Below are 15897 nucleotides of genomic sequence, written 5' to 3'. Positions count from 1 at the left end.
AAATTTTATAATTTTGTCTCTATTTATAACTTGGGCCAAAATTGTACAATGGTCTTATGAATTACCGGTTTCGTTCCAATTCACATTCCAAGTAATATTCGGCATGCTAATTACATTGTCGATTACCAAATTGTATTATCTCTTATAGTTTCCGAGATATGGACTATCGAAATTTTATAATTTTGTCTCTATTTATAACTCGGGTCAAAATTGTATAATGGTCTTATGAATTAGCGATTTCGTTCTAAATCACATTCCAAGTAATATTCGGCATGCTAATTACGATGTCGATTAGCAAATTGCATTATCTCTTGTAGTTTCCTAGATATGGGCAATCGAAATTTTACACCTTAGGCTCTGTTTCTAACTTGGGCCAAAATTATAAAATGGTCTTATGAATTAGCGATTTCGTTCAAATTCACATTCCAAGTGATATTCGGCATGCTAATTACGCTGTCGATTACCAAATTGCATCATCTTTTATAGTTTCCGAGATATAGACAATCTAAATTTTACAATTCTATCTCTGCTTCTAACATGGTTCAAAATTGTAAAATGGTCTTATGAATTAGCGATTTCGTTCCAATTCACACTCCAAGTAATATTCGACATGCTAATTACGTTGTCGATTACCAAATTGCATTATCTCTTATAGTTTCCTAGATATGGGCAATCGAAATTTTACACCTTAGGCTCTGTTTCTAACTTGGGCCAAAATTGTAAAATGGTCTTATGAATTAGCATTTTCGTTCCAATTCGCACTCCAAATAATATTCGGCATGCTAATAACGTTGTCGATTGCCAAAATGTATTATCTCTTATAGTTTCCGAGATATAGACTATCGAAATTTTACAATTCTATTTCTGCTTCTAACATGGGTCAAAATTGTAAAATGGTCTTATGAATTAGCGATTTCGTTCCAATTCACACTCCAAGTAATATTCGGCATGCTAATTACGTTGTCGATTACCAAATTGCATTATCTCTTATAGTTTCCGAGATATGAACTTTCGAAATTTTATAATTTTGGCTCTATTTATAACTTGGATCAAAATTGTAAAATGGTCTTATGAATTAGCGATTTCGTTCCAATTCACGTTCCAAGCAATATTCGGCATGCTAATTACATTGCCGATTGCCAAACTGCATTATCTCTTATACTTTCCGAGATATGGGCAATCGAAATTTTAAACCTTAGACTCTGTTTCTAAATTGGGCCAAAATTGTAAAATGGTCTTATGAATTAGCGATTTCGTTCCAATTCACATTCCGAGTAATATTCGGAATGCTAATTACGTTGTCGATTATCAAATTGCATTATCTCTTATAATTTCGGAGATATGGACTATTGACATTTTACAATTTTGGCTCTGCTTCTAACTTGGGTCAAAATTGTAAAATGGTCTTATGAATTAGCGATTTCGTTCCAATTCACATTCCGAGTAATATTCGGAATGCTAATTACATTGCCGATTGCCAAATTGCATTATCTCTTATAATTTCCAAGATATGGATAACAGAAATTTTACACCTTAGGCTCTGTTTCTAACTTGAGCCGAAATTGTAAAATGGTCTTATGAATTAGCGACTTCGTTCCAATTCACATTCCAAGTAATATTCGGCATGCTAATTACATTGCCGATTGGAAAATTGCATTATCTCTTATAGTTTCTCTTAGTTTCTTTCTTATAGTTTGTCTCTATTTATAACTTGGGCCAAAATTGTACAATGGTCTTATGAATTACCGGTTTCGTTCCAATTCACATTCCAAGTAATAGTCGGCATGCTAATTACATTGTCGATTACCAAATTGTATTATCTCTTATAGTTTCCGAGATATGGACTATCGAAATTTTATAATTTTGTCTCTATTTATAACTTGGGCCAAAATTGTAAAATGGTCTTATGAATTAGCATTTTCGTTCCAATTCGCACTCCAAATAATATTCGGCATGCTAATAACGTTGTCCATTGCCAAAATGTATTATCTCTTATAGTTTCCGAGATATAGACTATCGAAATTTTACAATTCTATCTCTGCTTCTAACATGGGTCAAAATTGTAAAATGGTCTTATGAATTAGCGATTTCGTTCCAATTCACACTCCAAGTAATATTCGGCATGCTAATTACGTTGTCGATTACCAAATTGCATTATCTCTTATAGTTTTCGAGATATGGACTATCGAAATTTTACAATTTTGGCTCTGCTTCTAACTTGACCCGAAATTGTAAAATGGTCTTATGAACTAGCGATTTCGTTCCAATTCACATTCCAAGTAATATTCGGCATGCTAATTACATTGCCGATTACCAAATTGCATTATCTCTTATACTTTCCGAGATACGGGCAATCGAAATTTCAAACCTTAGACTCTGTTTCTAACCTGGGCCAAAAATGTAAAATGGTCTTATGAATTAGCGATTTCGTTCCAATTCACACTCCAAGTAATATTCGGCATGCTAATTACGTTGTCGATTACCAAATTGCATTATCTCTTATAATTTCGGAGATATAGACTATCCACATTTTACAATTTTGGCTCTGCTTCTATCTTGGGTAAAAATTGTAAAATGGTCTTATGAATTACCGATTTCGTTCTAATTCACATTCCAAGTGATATTCGGCATGCCAATTACGCTGTCCATTACCAATTTGTATTATCTCTTATAGTTTTCGAGATATGGACTATCGAAATTTTACAATTTTGGCTCTGCTTCTAACTTGACCCGAAATTGTAAAATGGTCTTATGAACTAGCGATTTCGTTCCAATTCACATTCCAAGTAATATTCGGCATGCTAATTACATTGCCGATTGCCAAATTGCATTATCTCTTATACTTTCCGAGATACGGGCAATCGAAATTTCAAACCTTAGACTCTGTTTCTAACCTGGGCCAAAAATGTAAAATGGTCTTATGAATTAGCGATTTCGTTCCAATTCACACTCCAAGTAATATTCGGCATGCTAATTACATTGCCGATTGCCAAATTGCATTATCTCTTATAATTTCGGAGTTATGGACTATTGACATTTTACAATTTTGGCTCTGCTTCTAACTTGGGTCAAAATTGTAAAATGGTCTTATGATTTAGCGATTTCATTCCAATTCACATTCCGAGTAATATTCGGCATGCTAATTACGATGCCGATTAGCAAATTGCATTATCTCTTATAGTTTCCTATATATGGGCAATCGAAATTTTACACCTTAGACTCTGTTTCTAACCTGGGCCAAAATTGTAAAATGTTCTTATGAATTAGCGATTTCGTTCCAATTCACACTCCAAGTAATATTCGGCATGCTAATTACATTGCCAATTGCCAAATTGCATTATTTCTTATAGTTTCCGAAATATGGAATATCGAAATTTTATAATTTTGGCTCTATTTATAACTTGGGCCATTATCGACTACCAAATTGTATTATCTCTTATAGTTTCCGAGATATGGGCTATCGAAATTTTACAATTTTGGCTCTATTTATAACTTGGGTCAAAATTGCAAAATGGTCTTATGAATTAGCGATTTCGTTCTAAATCACATTCCAAGTAATATTTGGCATGCTAATTACGATGTCGATTAGCAAATTGCATTATCTCTTATAGTTTCCTAGATATGGGCAATCGAAATTTTACAATTTTATCTCTGCATCTAACATGGGTCAAAATTGTAAAATGGCCTTATGAATTACCGATTTCGTTCTAATTCACATTCCAAGTGATATTCGGCATGCTAATTACGTTATCGATTACCAAATTGCATTATCTCTTATAGTTTCCGAGATATGGACTATCGAAATTTTACAATTTTGGCTCTGATTCTAACTTGGGTCAAAATTGTAAAATGGTCTTATGAATTACCGATTTCGTTCTAATTCACATTCCAAGTGATATTCGGCATGCTAATTATGCTGTCCATTACCAAATTGCATTATCTCTTATAGTTTTCGAGATATGGACTATCGAAATTTTACAATTTTAGCTGTGCTTCTAACATGACCCGAAATTGTAAAATGGTCTTATGAATTAGCGATTCCGTTCCAATTCACTTCATAAGCAATATTCAGCATGCTAATTAAATTGTCGGTTGCCAAATTGCATTATCTCTTATAGTTTCCGAGATATGGACTATCGAAATTTGACACCTTAGGCTCTGTTTCTAACTTAGGCCAAAATTGTAAAATGGTCTTATAAATTAGCGATTTCCTTCTAATTCACATTCCAAGTGATATTCGGCATGCTAATTACGTTATCGATTACCAAATTGCATTATCCCTTATAGTTTCCGAGATATGGACTATCGAAATTTTACAATTTTGGCTCTGATTCTAACTTGATTCAAAATTGTAAAATGGTCTTATGAATTACCGATTTCGTTCTAATTCACATTCCAAGTGATATTCGGCATGCTAATTACGCTGTCCATTACCAAATTGCATTATCTCTTATAGTTTTCGAGATATGGACTATCGAAATTTTACAATTTTGGCTGTGCTTCTAACATGACCCGAAATTGTAAAATTGTCTTATGAATTAGCGATTTCGTTCCAATTCACATTCCAAGTATAATTCAGAATGCTAATTACGTTGTCGATTACTAAATTGCATTATCTCTTATAATTTCCAAGATATGGATTACCGAAATTTTACACCTTAGGCTCTGTTTCTAACTTGGGCCAAAATTGTAAAATGGTCTTATGAATTAGCGATTCCGTTCCAATTCACATCATAAGCAATATTCGGCATGCTAAATAAATTGTCGGTTGCCAAATTGCATTATCTCTTATAGTTTCCGAGATATGGACTATCGAAATTTTACAATTTTGGCTCTATTTCTGACTTGGGCTAAAATGGTAAAATGGTCTTATGAATTACGGATTTCGTTCCAATTCACACTAAAAATAATATTCGGCAAGCTATTACGTTGTCGGTTGTTAAATTGCATTATCTCTTATAGATTCCGGGATAAGGGGAATCGAAATTTTACACTTTATGCTCTGTTTTTAACTTATGCCAAATTTCCATAATGGTCTTATGAATTTCGGAATTCATACTACATTCGGAATTAGCAATTTTGTTCCAATTCACACTTCAAGTAATATTTGGCATGCTAATAACGTTGTCGATTGCCAAATTGTATTATCTCTTATAGTTTCCGTGATATAGACTATCGAAATTTTACAATTTTATCTCTGCTTCTAACATGGGTCAAATTTGTAAAATTGACTTATGAATTAGCGATTTCGTTCCAATTCACACTCCAAGTAATATTCGGCATGCTAATTACGTTGTCGATTACCAAATTGCATTATCTCTTATAGTTTCCGAGATATGGGCTCTCGAAGTTTTACAATTTTGGCTCTGATTCTAACTTGGGTCAAAATTGTAAAATGGTCTTATGAATTACCGATTTCGTTCTAATTCACATTCCAAGTGATATTCGGCATGCTAATTATGCTGTCCATTACCAAATTGCATTATCTCTTATAGTTTTCGAGATATGGACTATCGAAATTTTACAATTTTGGCTGAGCTTCTAACTTGACCCGAAATTGTAAAATGGTCTTATGAATTAGCGATTTCGTTCCAATTCACATCATAAGCAATATTCGGCATGCTAATTAAATTGTCGGTTGCCAAATTACATTATCTCTTATAGTTTCCGAGATATGGACTATCGAAATTTTACACCTTAGGCTCTGTTTCTAACTTGGGCCAAAATTGTAAAATGGTCTTATGAATTAGCGATTTCCTTCCAATTCACACTCCAAGTAATATTCGGCATGCTAATTACGTTGTCGATTACCAAATTGCATTATCTCTTATAGTTTTCGAGATATGGACTATCGAAATTTTACAATTTTGGCTCTGCTTCTAACTTGACCCGAAATTATAAAATGGTCTTATGAACTAGCGATTTCGTTCCAATTCACATTCCAAGTAATATTCGGCATGCTAATTACATTGCCGATTGCCAAATTGCATTATCTCTTATACTTTCCGAGATACGGGCAATCGAAATTTCAAACCTTAGACTCTGTTTCTAACCTGGGCCAAAAATGTAAAATGGTCTTATGAATTAGCGATTTCGTTCCAATTCACACTCCAAGTAATATTCGGCATGCTAATTACATTGCCGATTGCCAAATTGCATTATCTCTTATAATTTCGGAGTTATGGACTATTGACATTTTACAATTTTGGCTCTGCTTCTAACTTGGGTCAAAATTGTAAAATGGTCTTATGATTTAGCGATTTCATTCCAATTCACATTCCGAGTAATATTCGGCATGCTAATTACGATGCCGATTAGCAAATTGCATTATCTCTTATAGTTTCCTATATATGGGCAATCGAAATTTTACACCTTAGACTCTGTTTCTAACCTGGGCCAAAATTGTAAAATGTTCTTATGAATTAGCGATTTCGTTCCAATTCACACTCCAAGTAATATTCGGCATGCTAATTACATTGCCAATTGCCAAATTGCATTATCTCTTATAGTTTCCGAGATATGGAATATCGAAATTTTATAATTTTGGCTCTATTTATAACTTGGGCCAAAAATGGTCTTATGAATTAGCGATTTCGTTCCAATTCACACTCCAAGTAATATTCGGCATGCTAATTACGTTGTCGATTACCAAATTGCATTATCTCTTATAATTTCGGAGATATAGACTATCCACATTTTACAATTTTGGCTCTGCTTCTATCTTGGGTAAAAATTGTAAAATGGTCTTATGAATTACCGATTTCGTTCTAATTCACATTCCAAGTGATATTTGGCATGCCAATTACGCTGTCCATTACCAATTTGTATTATCTCTTATAGTTTTCGAGATATGGACTATCGAAATTTTACAATTTTGGCTCTGCTTCTAACTTGACCCGAAATTGTAAAATGGTCTTATGAACTAGCGATTTCGTTCCAATTCACATTCCAAGTAATATTCGGCATGCTAATTACATTGCCGATTGCCAAATTGCATTATCTCTTATACTTTCCGAGATACGGGCAATCGAAATTTCAAACCTTAGACTCTGTTTCTAACCTGGGCCAAAAATGTAAAATGGTCTTATGAATTAGCGATTTCGTTCCAATTCACACTCCAAGTAATATTCGGCATGCTAATTACATTGCCGATTGCCAAATTGCATTATCTCTTATAATTTCGGAGTTATGGACTATTGACATTTTACAATTTTGGCTCTGCTTCTAACTTGGGTCAAAATTGTAAAATGGTCTTATGATTTAGCGATTTCATTCCAATTCACATTCCGAGTAATATTCGGCATGCTAATTACGATGCCGATTAGCAAATTGCATTATCTCTTATAGTTTCCTATATATGGGCAATCGAAATTTTACACCTTAGACTCTGTTTCTAACCTGGGCCAAAATTGTAAAATGTTCTTATGAATTAGCGATTTCGTTCCAATTCACACTCCAAGTAATATTCGGCATGCTAATTACATTGCCAATTGCCAAATTGCATTATCTCTTATAGTTTCCGAAATATGGAATATCGAAATTTTATAATTTTGGCTCTATTTATAACTTGGGCCATTATCGACTACCAAATTGTATTATCTCTTATAGTTTCCGAGATATGGGCTATCGAAATTTTACAATTTTGGCTCTATTTATAACTTGGGTCAAAATTGCAAAATGGTCTTATGAATTAGCGATTTCGTTCTAAATCACATTCCAAGTAATATTTGGCATGCTAATTACGATGTCGATTAGCAAATTGCATTATCTCTTATAGTTTCCTAGATATGGGCAATCGAAATTTTACACCTTAGGCTCTGTTTCTAACTTGGGCCAAAATTGTAAAATGGTCTTATGAATTACCGGTTTCGTTCCAATTCACATTGCAAGTAATACTCGGCATGCTAATTACATTGTCGATTGCCAAAGTGTATTATCTCTTATAGTTTCCGAGATATGGACTATCGAAATTTTACAATTTTATCTCTACTTCTGACATGGGTCAAAATTGTAAAATGGTCTTATGAATTAGCGATTTCGTTCCAATTCACATTCCAAGTGATATTCGGCATGCTAATTACGCTGTCGATTACCAAATTGCATTATCTCTTATAGTTTCCGAGATATGAACTTTCGAAATTTTATAATTTTGGCTCTATTTATAACTTGGGTCAAAATTGCAAAATGGTCTTATGAATTAGCGATTTCGTTCTAAATCACATTCCAAGTAATATTCGTCATGCTAATTACGATGTCGATTAGCAAATTGCATTATCTCTTATAGTTTCCTAGATATGGGCAATCGAAATTTTACACCTTAGGCTCTGTTTCTAACTTGGGCCAAAATTGTAAAATGGTCTTATGAATTAGCAATTTTGTTCCAATTCACACTCCAAGTAATATTTGGAATGCTAAAAACGTTGTCGATAGCCAAATTGTATTATCTCTTATAGTTTCCGAGATATGGACTATCGAAATTTTACAATTTTGGCTCTGATTCTAACTTGGGTCAAAATTGTAAAATGGTCTTATGAATTACCGATTTCGTTCTAATTCACATTCCAAGTGATATTCGGCATGCTAATTATGCTGTCCATTACCAAATTGCATTATCTCTTATAGTTTTCGAGATATGGACTATCGAAATTTTACAATTTTAGCTGTGCTTCTAACATGACCCGAAATTGTAAAATGGTCTTATGAATTAGCGATTCCGTTCCAATTCACTTCATAAGCAATATTCAGCATGCTAATTAAATTGTCGGTTGCCAAATTGCATTATCTCTTATAGTTTCCGAGATATGGACTGTCGAAATTTGACACCTTAGGCTCTGTTTCTAACTTAGGCCAAAATTGTAAAATGGTCTTATAAATTAGCGATTTCCTTCTAATTCACATTCCAAGTGATATTCGGCATGCTAATTACGTTATCGATTACCAAATTGCATTATCCCTTATAGTTTCCGAGATATGGACTATCGAAATTTTACAATTTTGGCTCTGATTCTAACTTGATTCAAAATTGTAAAATGGTCTTATGAATTACCGATTTCGTTCTAATTCACATTCCAAGTGATATTCGGCATGCTAATTACGCTGTCCATTACCAAATTGCATTATCTCTTATAGTTTTCGAGATATGGACTATCGAAATTTTACAATTTTGGCTGTGCTTCTAACATGACCCGAAATTGTAAAATGGTCTTATGAATTAGCGATTTCGTTCCAATTCACATTCCAAGTAAAATTCGGAATGCTAATTACGTTGTCGATTACTAAATTGCATTATCTCTTATAATTTCCAAGATATGGATTACCGAAATTTTACACCTTAGGCTCTGTTTCTAACTTGGGCCAAAATTGTAAAATGGTCTTATGAATTAGCGATTCCGTTCCAATTCACATCATAAGCAATATTCGGCATGCTAAATAAATTGTCGGTTGCCAAATTGCATTATCTCTTATAGTTTCCGAGATATGGACTATCGAAATTTTACAATTTTGGCTCTATTTCTGACTTGGGCTAAAATGGTAAAATGGTCTTATGAATTTCGGAATTCATACTACATTCGAAATTAGCAATTTTGTTCCAATTCACACTTCAAGTAATATTTGGCATGCTAATAACGTTGTCGATTGCCAAATTGTATTATCTCTTATAGTTTCCGAGATATAGACTATCGAAATTTTACAATTTTATCTCTGCTTCTAACATGGGTCAAATTTGTAAAATTGTCTTATGAATTAGCGATTTCGTTCCAATTCACACTCCAAGTAATATTCGGCATGCTAATTACGTTGTCGATTACCAAATTGCATTATCTCTTATAGTTTCCGAGATATGGGCTCTCGAAGTTTTACAATTTTGGCTCTGATTCTAACTTGGGTCAAAATTGTAAAATGGTCTTATGAATTACCGATTTCGTTCTAATTCACATTCCAAGTGATATTCGGCATGCTAATTACGCTGTCCATTACCAAATTGCATTATCTCTTATAGTTTTCGAGATATGGACTATCGAAATTTTACAATTTTGGCTGAGCTTCTAACTTGACCCGAAATTGTAAAATGGTCTTATGAATTAGCGATTTCGTTCCAATTCACATCATAAGCAATATTCGGCATGCTAATTAAATTGTCGGTTGCCAAATTACATTATCTCTTATAGTTTCCGAGATATGGACTATCGAAATTTTACACCTTAGGTTCTGTTTCTAACTTGGGCCAAAATTGTAAAATGGTCTTATGAATTAGCGATTCCCTTCCAATTCACACTCCAAGTAATATTCGGCATGCTAATTACGTTGTCGATTACCAAATTGCATTATCTCTTATAATTTCCAAGATATGGATTACCGAAATTTTACACCTTAAGCTCTGTTTCTAACTTGGGCCAAAATTGTAAAATGGTCTTATGAATTAGCGATTTCGTTCCAATTCACATCATAAGCAATATTCGGCATGCTAATTAAATTGTCGGTTGCCAAATTGCATTATCTCTTATAGTTTTCGAGGTATGGACTATCGAAATTTTAAAATTTTGGCTGTGCTTCTAACTTGACCCGAAATTGTAAAATGGTCTTATGAATTAGCGATTTCGTTCCTATTCACATTCCAAGTAAAATTCGGAATGCTAATTACGTTGTCGATTACCAAATTGCATTATCTCTTATAATTTCCAAGATATGGATTACCGAAATTTTACACCTTAAGCTCTGTTTCTAACTTGGGCCAAAATTGTAAAATTGTCTTATGAATTAGCGATTTCCTTCCAATTCACACTCCAAGTAATATTCGGCATGCTAATTACATTGCCGATTGCCAATAACTAATAATAATTGAAAATAACGTAATGTAAACAAACATCGGCGCATACCCAAGCCACAAGATGGCGCCGAAATGGATGAAAAGTAAACAAAGGATGCAGGTATGAATTTTGAAAATATTTTAATTACACTGCAGCATGAAAAGGGAACTTTCCTTAAATTCTGAAAAAGAAATGTTGAATAAAAATTCGGTGTGGCGAATTAGTTCTAGGTAATAGGCGACGCAAAATGATTGTCCGCCCCTGAGCACAATGGCACAGGACCGGATCTGGTAAAATAATTTTTTTACTTATTTTTTTTACAAGCGACAACGTTTTCAAGTGCAACAGACGTACTTTCTATTTATTACAAGAAGTAGATAAATTTGAAAATTATATTTTTTCTGATTCATCTGTTTTTTCCACAAGGTTTCTGTTGCAAATCGATAGACATGACGATGAGGTACACCAGCAAATCGGCATGATGTGGAACAGCAAATTAGCTACATACATCACAGGTTATAGCTCTACATAGAGAGCAATAACCTGTGATAAAACAACTCGCAACTGGCAGGCCACAGACAAGGCCAGCTACACAAGTTCGCTATAGTGAAAGACAACACCAGATATACCAACAAGATTGACGCTACCTAGCAGTCCTGCACGATGAGAGACAGGAAGGGGTACATCAACAGGATGGGCGCCAACTAGGCCTGCATCATGAGAGATAGTATGGGGTACACCAACGAGAGGGCTACCACTAGAAGTTCACCACGAGTTCGCAGACTTAATATCAGGTATGTAATCTAGATCGACGTCAATCTGGGGAGCCATGACAAACGATCCAACAACCTGGGTGTTCCATGGCATGAGCCTCGCCAACTTAGCAGTCGCAACAACGAGCCGCCTATTTGAAGGGTCGCGTCCCACCAATCTGGGTCACCACAACAAGTCTGCTGCCCACTTGGGGAATCCATGAAAGAGTCCTACCAATTTGGGGAGTTCGCTATATGCGTACCACCAATCCAAGGGTCCACGACATGCATGACGCCTACCAGACGAGCTTGCCGCCTACCTGAGTGGGGTGCAACCAGCGTGCCGTCTACCTGGGGTCCGCAATCAACGCGAAGCCTCTACAAGGTGCCCGCAACATGCATGCCTCCTACCTGACGGGCATGCAACCAGCGTGCCGTCTACCTGGGTTCCGCAATCATCGTGCAGGCTATTCAAGGGCCCTGCAACCTGCTTGCCACCTACCTGACGATCGCACAACAGGTGTGACGTCAACCCGAGAAATCCACAATGAGCCGCCTACCAACCTGGGAGCCACAACGAGCGTTCCTTCAACATAGAAGGTCCACAACAAGCTGCCCACCAACCTGGGGGGCCCACAACGAGCTGGCCGCCAACATGAGTGGGCCACAACGAGCGTTCCGTCAACCAGGAACGTCCACAATGAGCGTCCCACCAACCTGGGGGCCACAACGGGCAGTCCATTAAATAGGGGCCATGCAGCAGACGTTCAGCCTACCAAGGGGGCCACACGTACGAACCACCAACCATGTGGAATCATCGCAGACCAGCTGCCCATCCAAGAGACCACTACAGAATCACCAAGCACGGTGACACACTGAGAAAGCTTGAAGCAGATACACACCTATGTGGGGTACGCCAACGAGAAGACCAACAACTAGAGTCATCAATGCAAGCGACAACAAATTAGCGGCCAGTATGAAGGGTACTACCCAAACAGGGGCCTGCCAATCGGCCAGCATCATCAGAGACGTTCCATGAACGTCTACAACAAGACTGCCTGCAAGAGGGGGGTCAACCAACCTGTTGCCACTACGAGTGACGTTCCATGAACGTCTACAATCAGACTGCCAGCGCAAGAAGGGCCAACCAACCGGTGGCCATCACAAGCGACGTTTCTATTAACGTCTACAACTCAGCAGTCAACAGAAGGGGGTCAACCAATCGGTGATCACCACGGGAGACGTTGAACGTCTAGAGCCAGGTTTCCACTGCGGACAACAATAGCAGTCACGACATTCACATGAATTGCGACAACCAGTCCTCCATCACAGGGGATGCATGCAGTCAGATGAACAAGAAGTTTGTCTGCTATCAGGCCTTCACCATGGCCGACAGCAGCAGTTACAGCAATCAGATTGAGATCTACAGTCAGACCACTATCACAGAGGCATCCACAACCAATACAGATAGTATATCAGGCCACCATTACAGTGAGTATTAACATCTAGGTTGACAAGACGAACATCTACAGAACCGCCAAGCAGACACTCCAGCGTGAACACGCACAGCCAAGCGAACCAGTTGAATATCTGCAGTCAGGCCACCAACATGGGGCCAGCATCATTCATTACAACCAGATGAATGTCTGCAGTCAGGCTACCAACACGGGGCCAACAGCACGCACAGCAATCAGATAGATATGTGAAATCAGGGCATTATTAGAGTGAGTATTAGCTTCCAGGCCGACAAGATAGTTGTCTGCAATTAGACCACTAACATTGAGAACAACAGCAACAATCATGCCAACCTAATGGGCGGTAGCAATCAGACTGCCATTCATTAGGGGGAAACCAGTAGCTGTCGCCAACTAGACAACTGGCTACAAACAGCTTGCCATGTTGACAAATAAGCGTCTAAAAAGGGTACACCAAAAGGTATGTTAACAACCAGGCGGTAATAAGGTAAAGGTCAACAAACCAGCTATCAAGATTATGAAGAATAGTAGACAAACCGCTAACAAAGTGGTTGTCAACAAACGAGCCATCAAGATGAAGAACTATTAACAAAATTTCAGTAAATATACAGCCAATAAGGTTTATATCAAAGTAGTGTTGAAAATAGTAATTAAGCAGTATCAAAATCAGTAAACAAAACCTCAATAAATACACATGCTGCCCATATGGTGGATGTCATCAAACAGCCAGCACAATAAAAGTCGCAATCATAGAAAATCAAGTAGTAATCAAACAGTAACAAAAATAGTAATAAACAAAACCTCTAGAATTACACATGTTGCCAATATGGCGAAGGTAAATGCACAAGCTATCAACAAGCAAAAATTCAACAAACGGGCCACCACAATATGGACATAAACAAAGAGGCTGTTCACAAACAAAATCAAGTAGTTACAAAGTCAATCATGTGGTTAGTAAAAGACGTCAACAATGGCTAGGTTTTAGAAGCAAGTCAGTAGCAAGCACGAGCATTAAGTATTACCAGCACACAAAATCGATGCAAGTAAGATAGACATCCTATTAATGTGCACAAAATTAGTAAAGTGAGAGAATACTAGAAATCATTGGTTTGATAGTATAAGTAGTAAATCTACATGAGTTTGGATTAAAGCTAATTAGTATTTTGCTTCGAGTACATTAATATAGAAAAGCAGATAGAGGTTAGGAAATAACACATCGGCTGTTATCCAAAATTTACAGGCACACAAGAAAAGAAGGAACCAACAGCATTCACACAGAAGCAGACCTATTGGAAGAATATTTTTTGAAGATCTTCTTACGGTAAACAGCAAATGAATCCACAGTAAACTTTGTAAGATGAAGATAGGGGTAATGTAACTATTGTTATTAAATCAGCCAAAATTAGTATATAATAACAAAAGAAATAGGATATTTTTAACATCCATGATTACTATTTTAAATTCCATGTTAAAATTAGAAACAATAGACTTTAGTAATTTTATACAAAATCTAAATAATTTCAATCAACAAACATACCAATTATGACGATTCAATTTAAAAACAAACATAATTCATTAAAATACATATTTAATACGATAATCTGATTAATCGCTAAATAATTTCAGCAAAATTAGGTAATAAAGTTATAGGGTAAATTATGTTAAATAATAATTTTGCTATATTTCGAGTTAAATGTAAATTTCATTTTGTTTAAATTTATTAATTAATAGAAGCTCAATTGTAGCATAATGATAATATTTCCTATAAACACTATGTATTTTTGGGTAATATCAATACATTTTAATTAGTATAATACATTCTGAGAATTTTAAAATAACCGTTGAAAGAACAGATTTTTAACCCTCAGACGAAAGAAATGTTATAAATTGCAAGATTATAAAATGTTCAGACCACATTGTGCTGCTGTAATAACATTCTTGACAAAATTTTGAAGTTGATTAATTTTAATTCAAAGTTAGGGTTGACAACAGATCATATCAATGTGTGAATAGTTTGAATAAATGAATACAAATAAAGGCTTCAAATGGATAGTTTAGTCCAGAAAATTTAAAATACTTTGGGAATAAAACCAAAATGGTAGTCTAATTTAGTAATAATCTTGAATAGGACTATTGATATTGAAAATACAGCAATGGTATAGTTTATAATTTCTTACAAATATATAAAATAGCAAATGATTAAAATAAAATATTTTCTTTAAAGCAATATACTCACATTGCATTTGTCAAATTATCTATAAATTAATTAAATAAGTTAAATAATTGAGAATTAAACAAAACAAAAAGTTTTATAACTTTAATTTATCTAATGTAAGGTAATCCGAATTCTTTTAATTTTGGTGATTTCCTGAAATGGAATATTGTATAATTACATAAAAAAAGATAGCAGAACAACCTTCTTAAATCTAAAAAATGTGCCAATTGCAGTTGCATGAATTTTGTATTTAGATATGGCTTGAGATTATTATCAATTTAGAGGTTGTATCTCTGAAAGATCTGATGCATGATTTTAACCTGAATTAACAACTTTCTGTTCGAGAAATCACTTACTTTTGTTAATAATTCTCTAGACATGGATATAATCATAGGTAAACGCTTACACTAGGGACATAAGTTAAAATTTTGGAATTGTAAAATTAAAGCTTGTAGTGTATACATACATTCAATATGATTCTGTAACATTTATGATTAAAATGAAGGCAACATAACAATAAATTACAAAACTTTTGTTAAAAGGCAGCAACTCATCAGAGAATAAAATAACTTTTAAACGCAAATACAAGAATGTATGTGTTTTAATGAATACATGGAATATAATACAAATCTATTAAGAACATAGTG

At 35.1% G+C, this 15897-nt stretch overlaps 1 protein-coding gene across 1 annotated transcript in view; it reads right to left on the bottom strand.

Annotated features, from left to right (window-relative positions):
• Positions 1 to 11873: 11873 nt before the first annotated feature.
• Positions 11874 to 15897, bottom strand: part of LOC143205223 (uncharacterized) — a 110672-nt gene continuing 106648 nt past the window's right edge. Inside the window, exon 5 of the mRNA XM_076418416.1 lies at positions 11874 to 11971. Coding sequence (XP_076274531.1) covers positions 11968 to 11971 — 4 coding nt within the window. The 3' untranslated portion in view covers positions 11874 to 11967. The remainder of the gene's footprint in view (positions 11972 to 15897) is intronic.

Source organism: Rhynchophorus ferrugineus, unplaced genomic scaffold (genome assembly GCF_030347505.1).
Source record: "Rhynchophorus ferrugineus isolate W39M unplaced genomic scaffold, kcgeb_rfMv2 rfM1, whole genome shotgun sequence".
NCBI lineage: Eukaryota > Metazoa > Arthropoda > Insecta > Coleoptera > Curculionidae > Rhynchophorus > Rhynchophorus ferrugineus.
The sequence above is the reverse complement of the archived record's forward strand: the minus strand, read 5'-3'. Positions and strand labels throughout refer to the sequence as shown.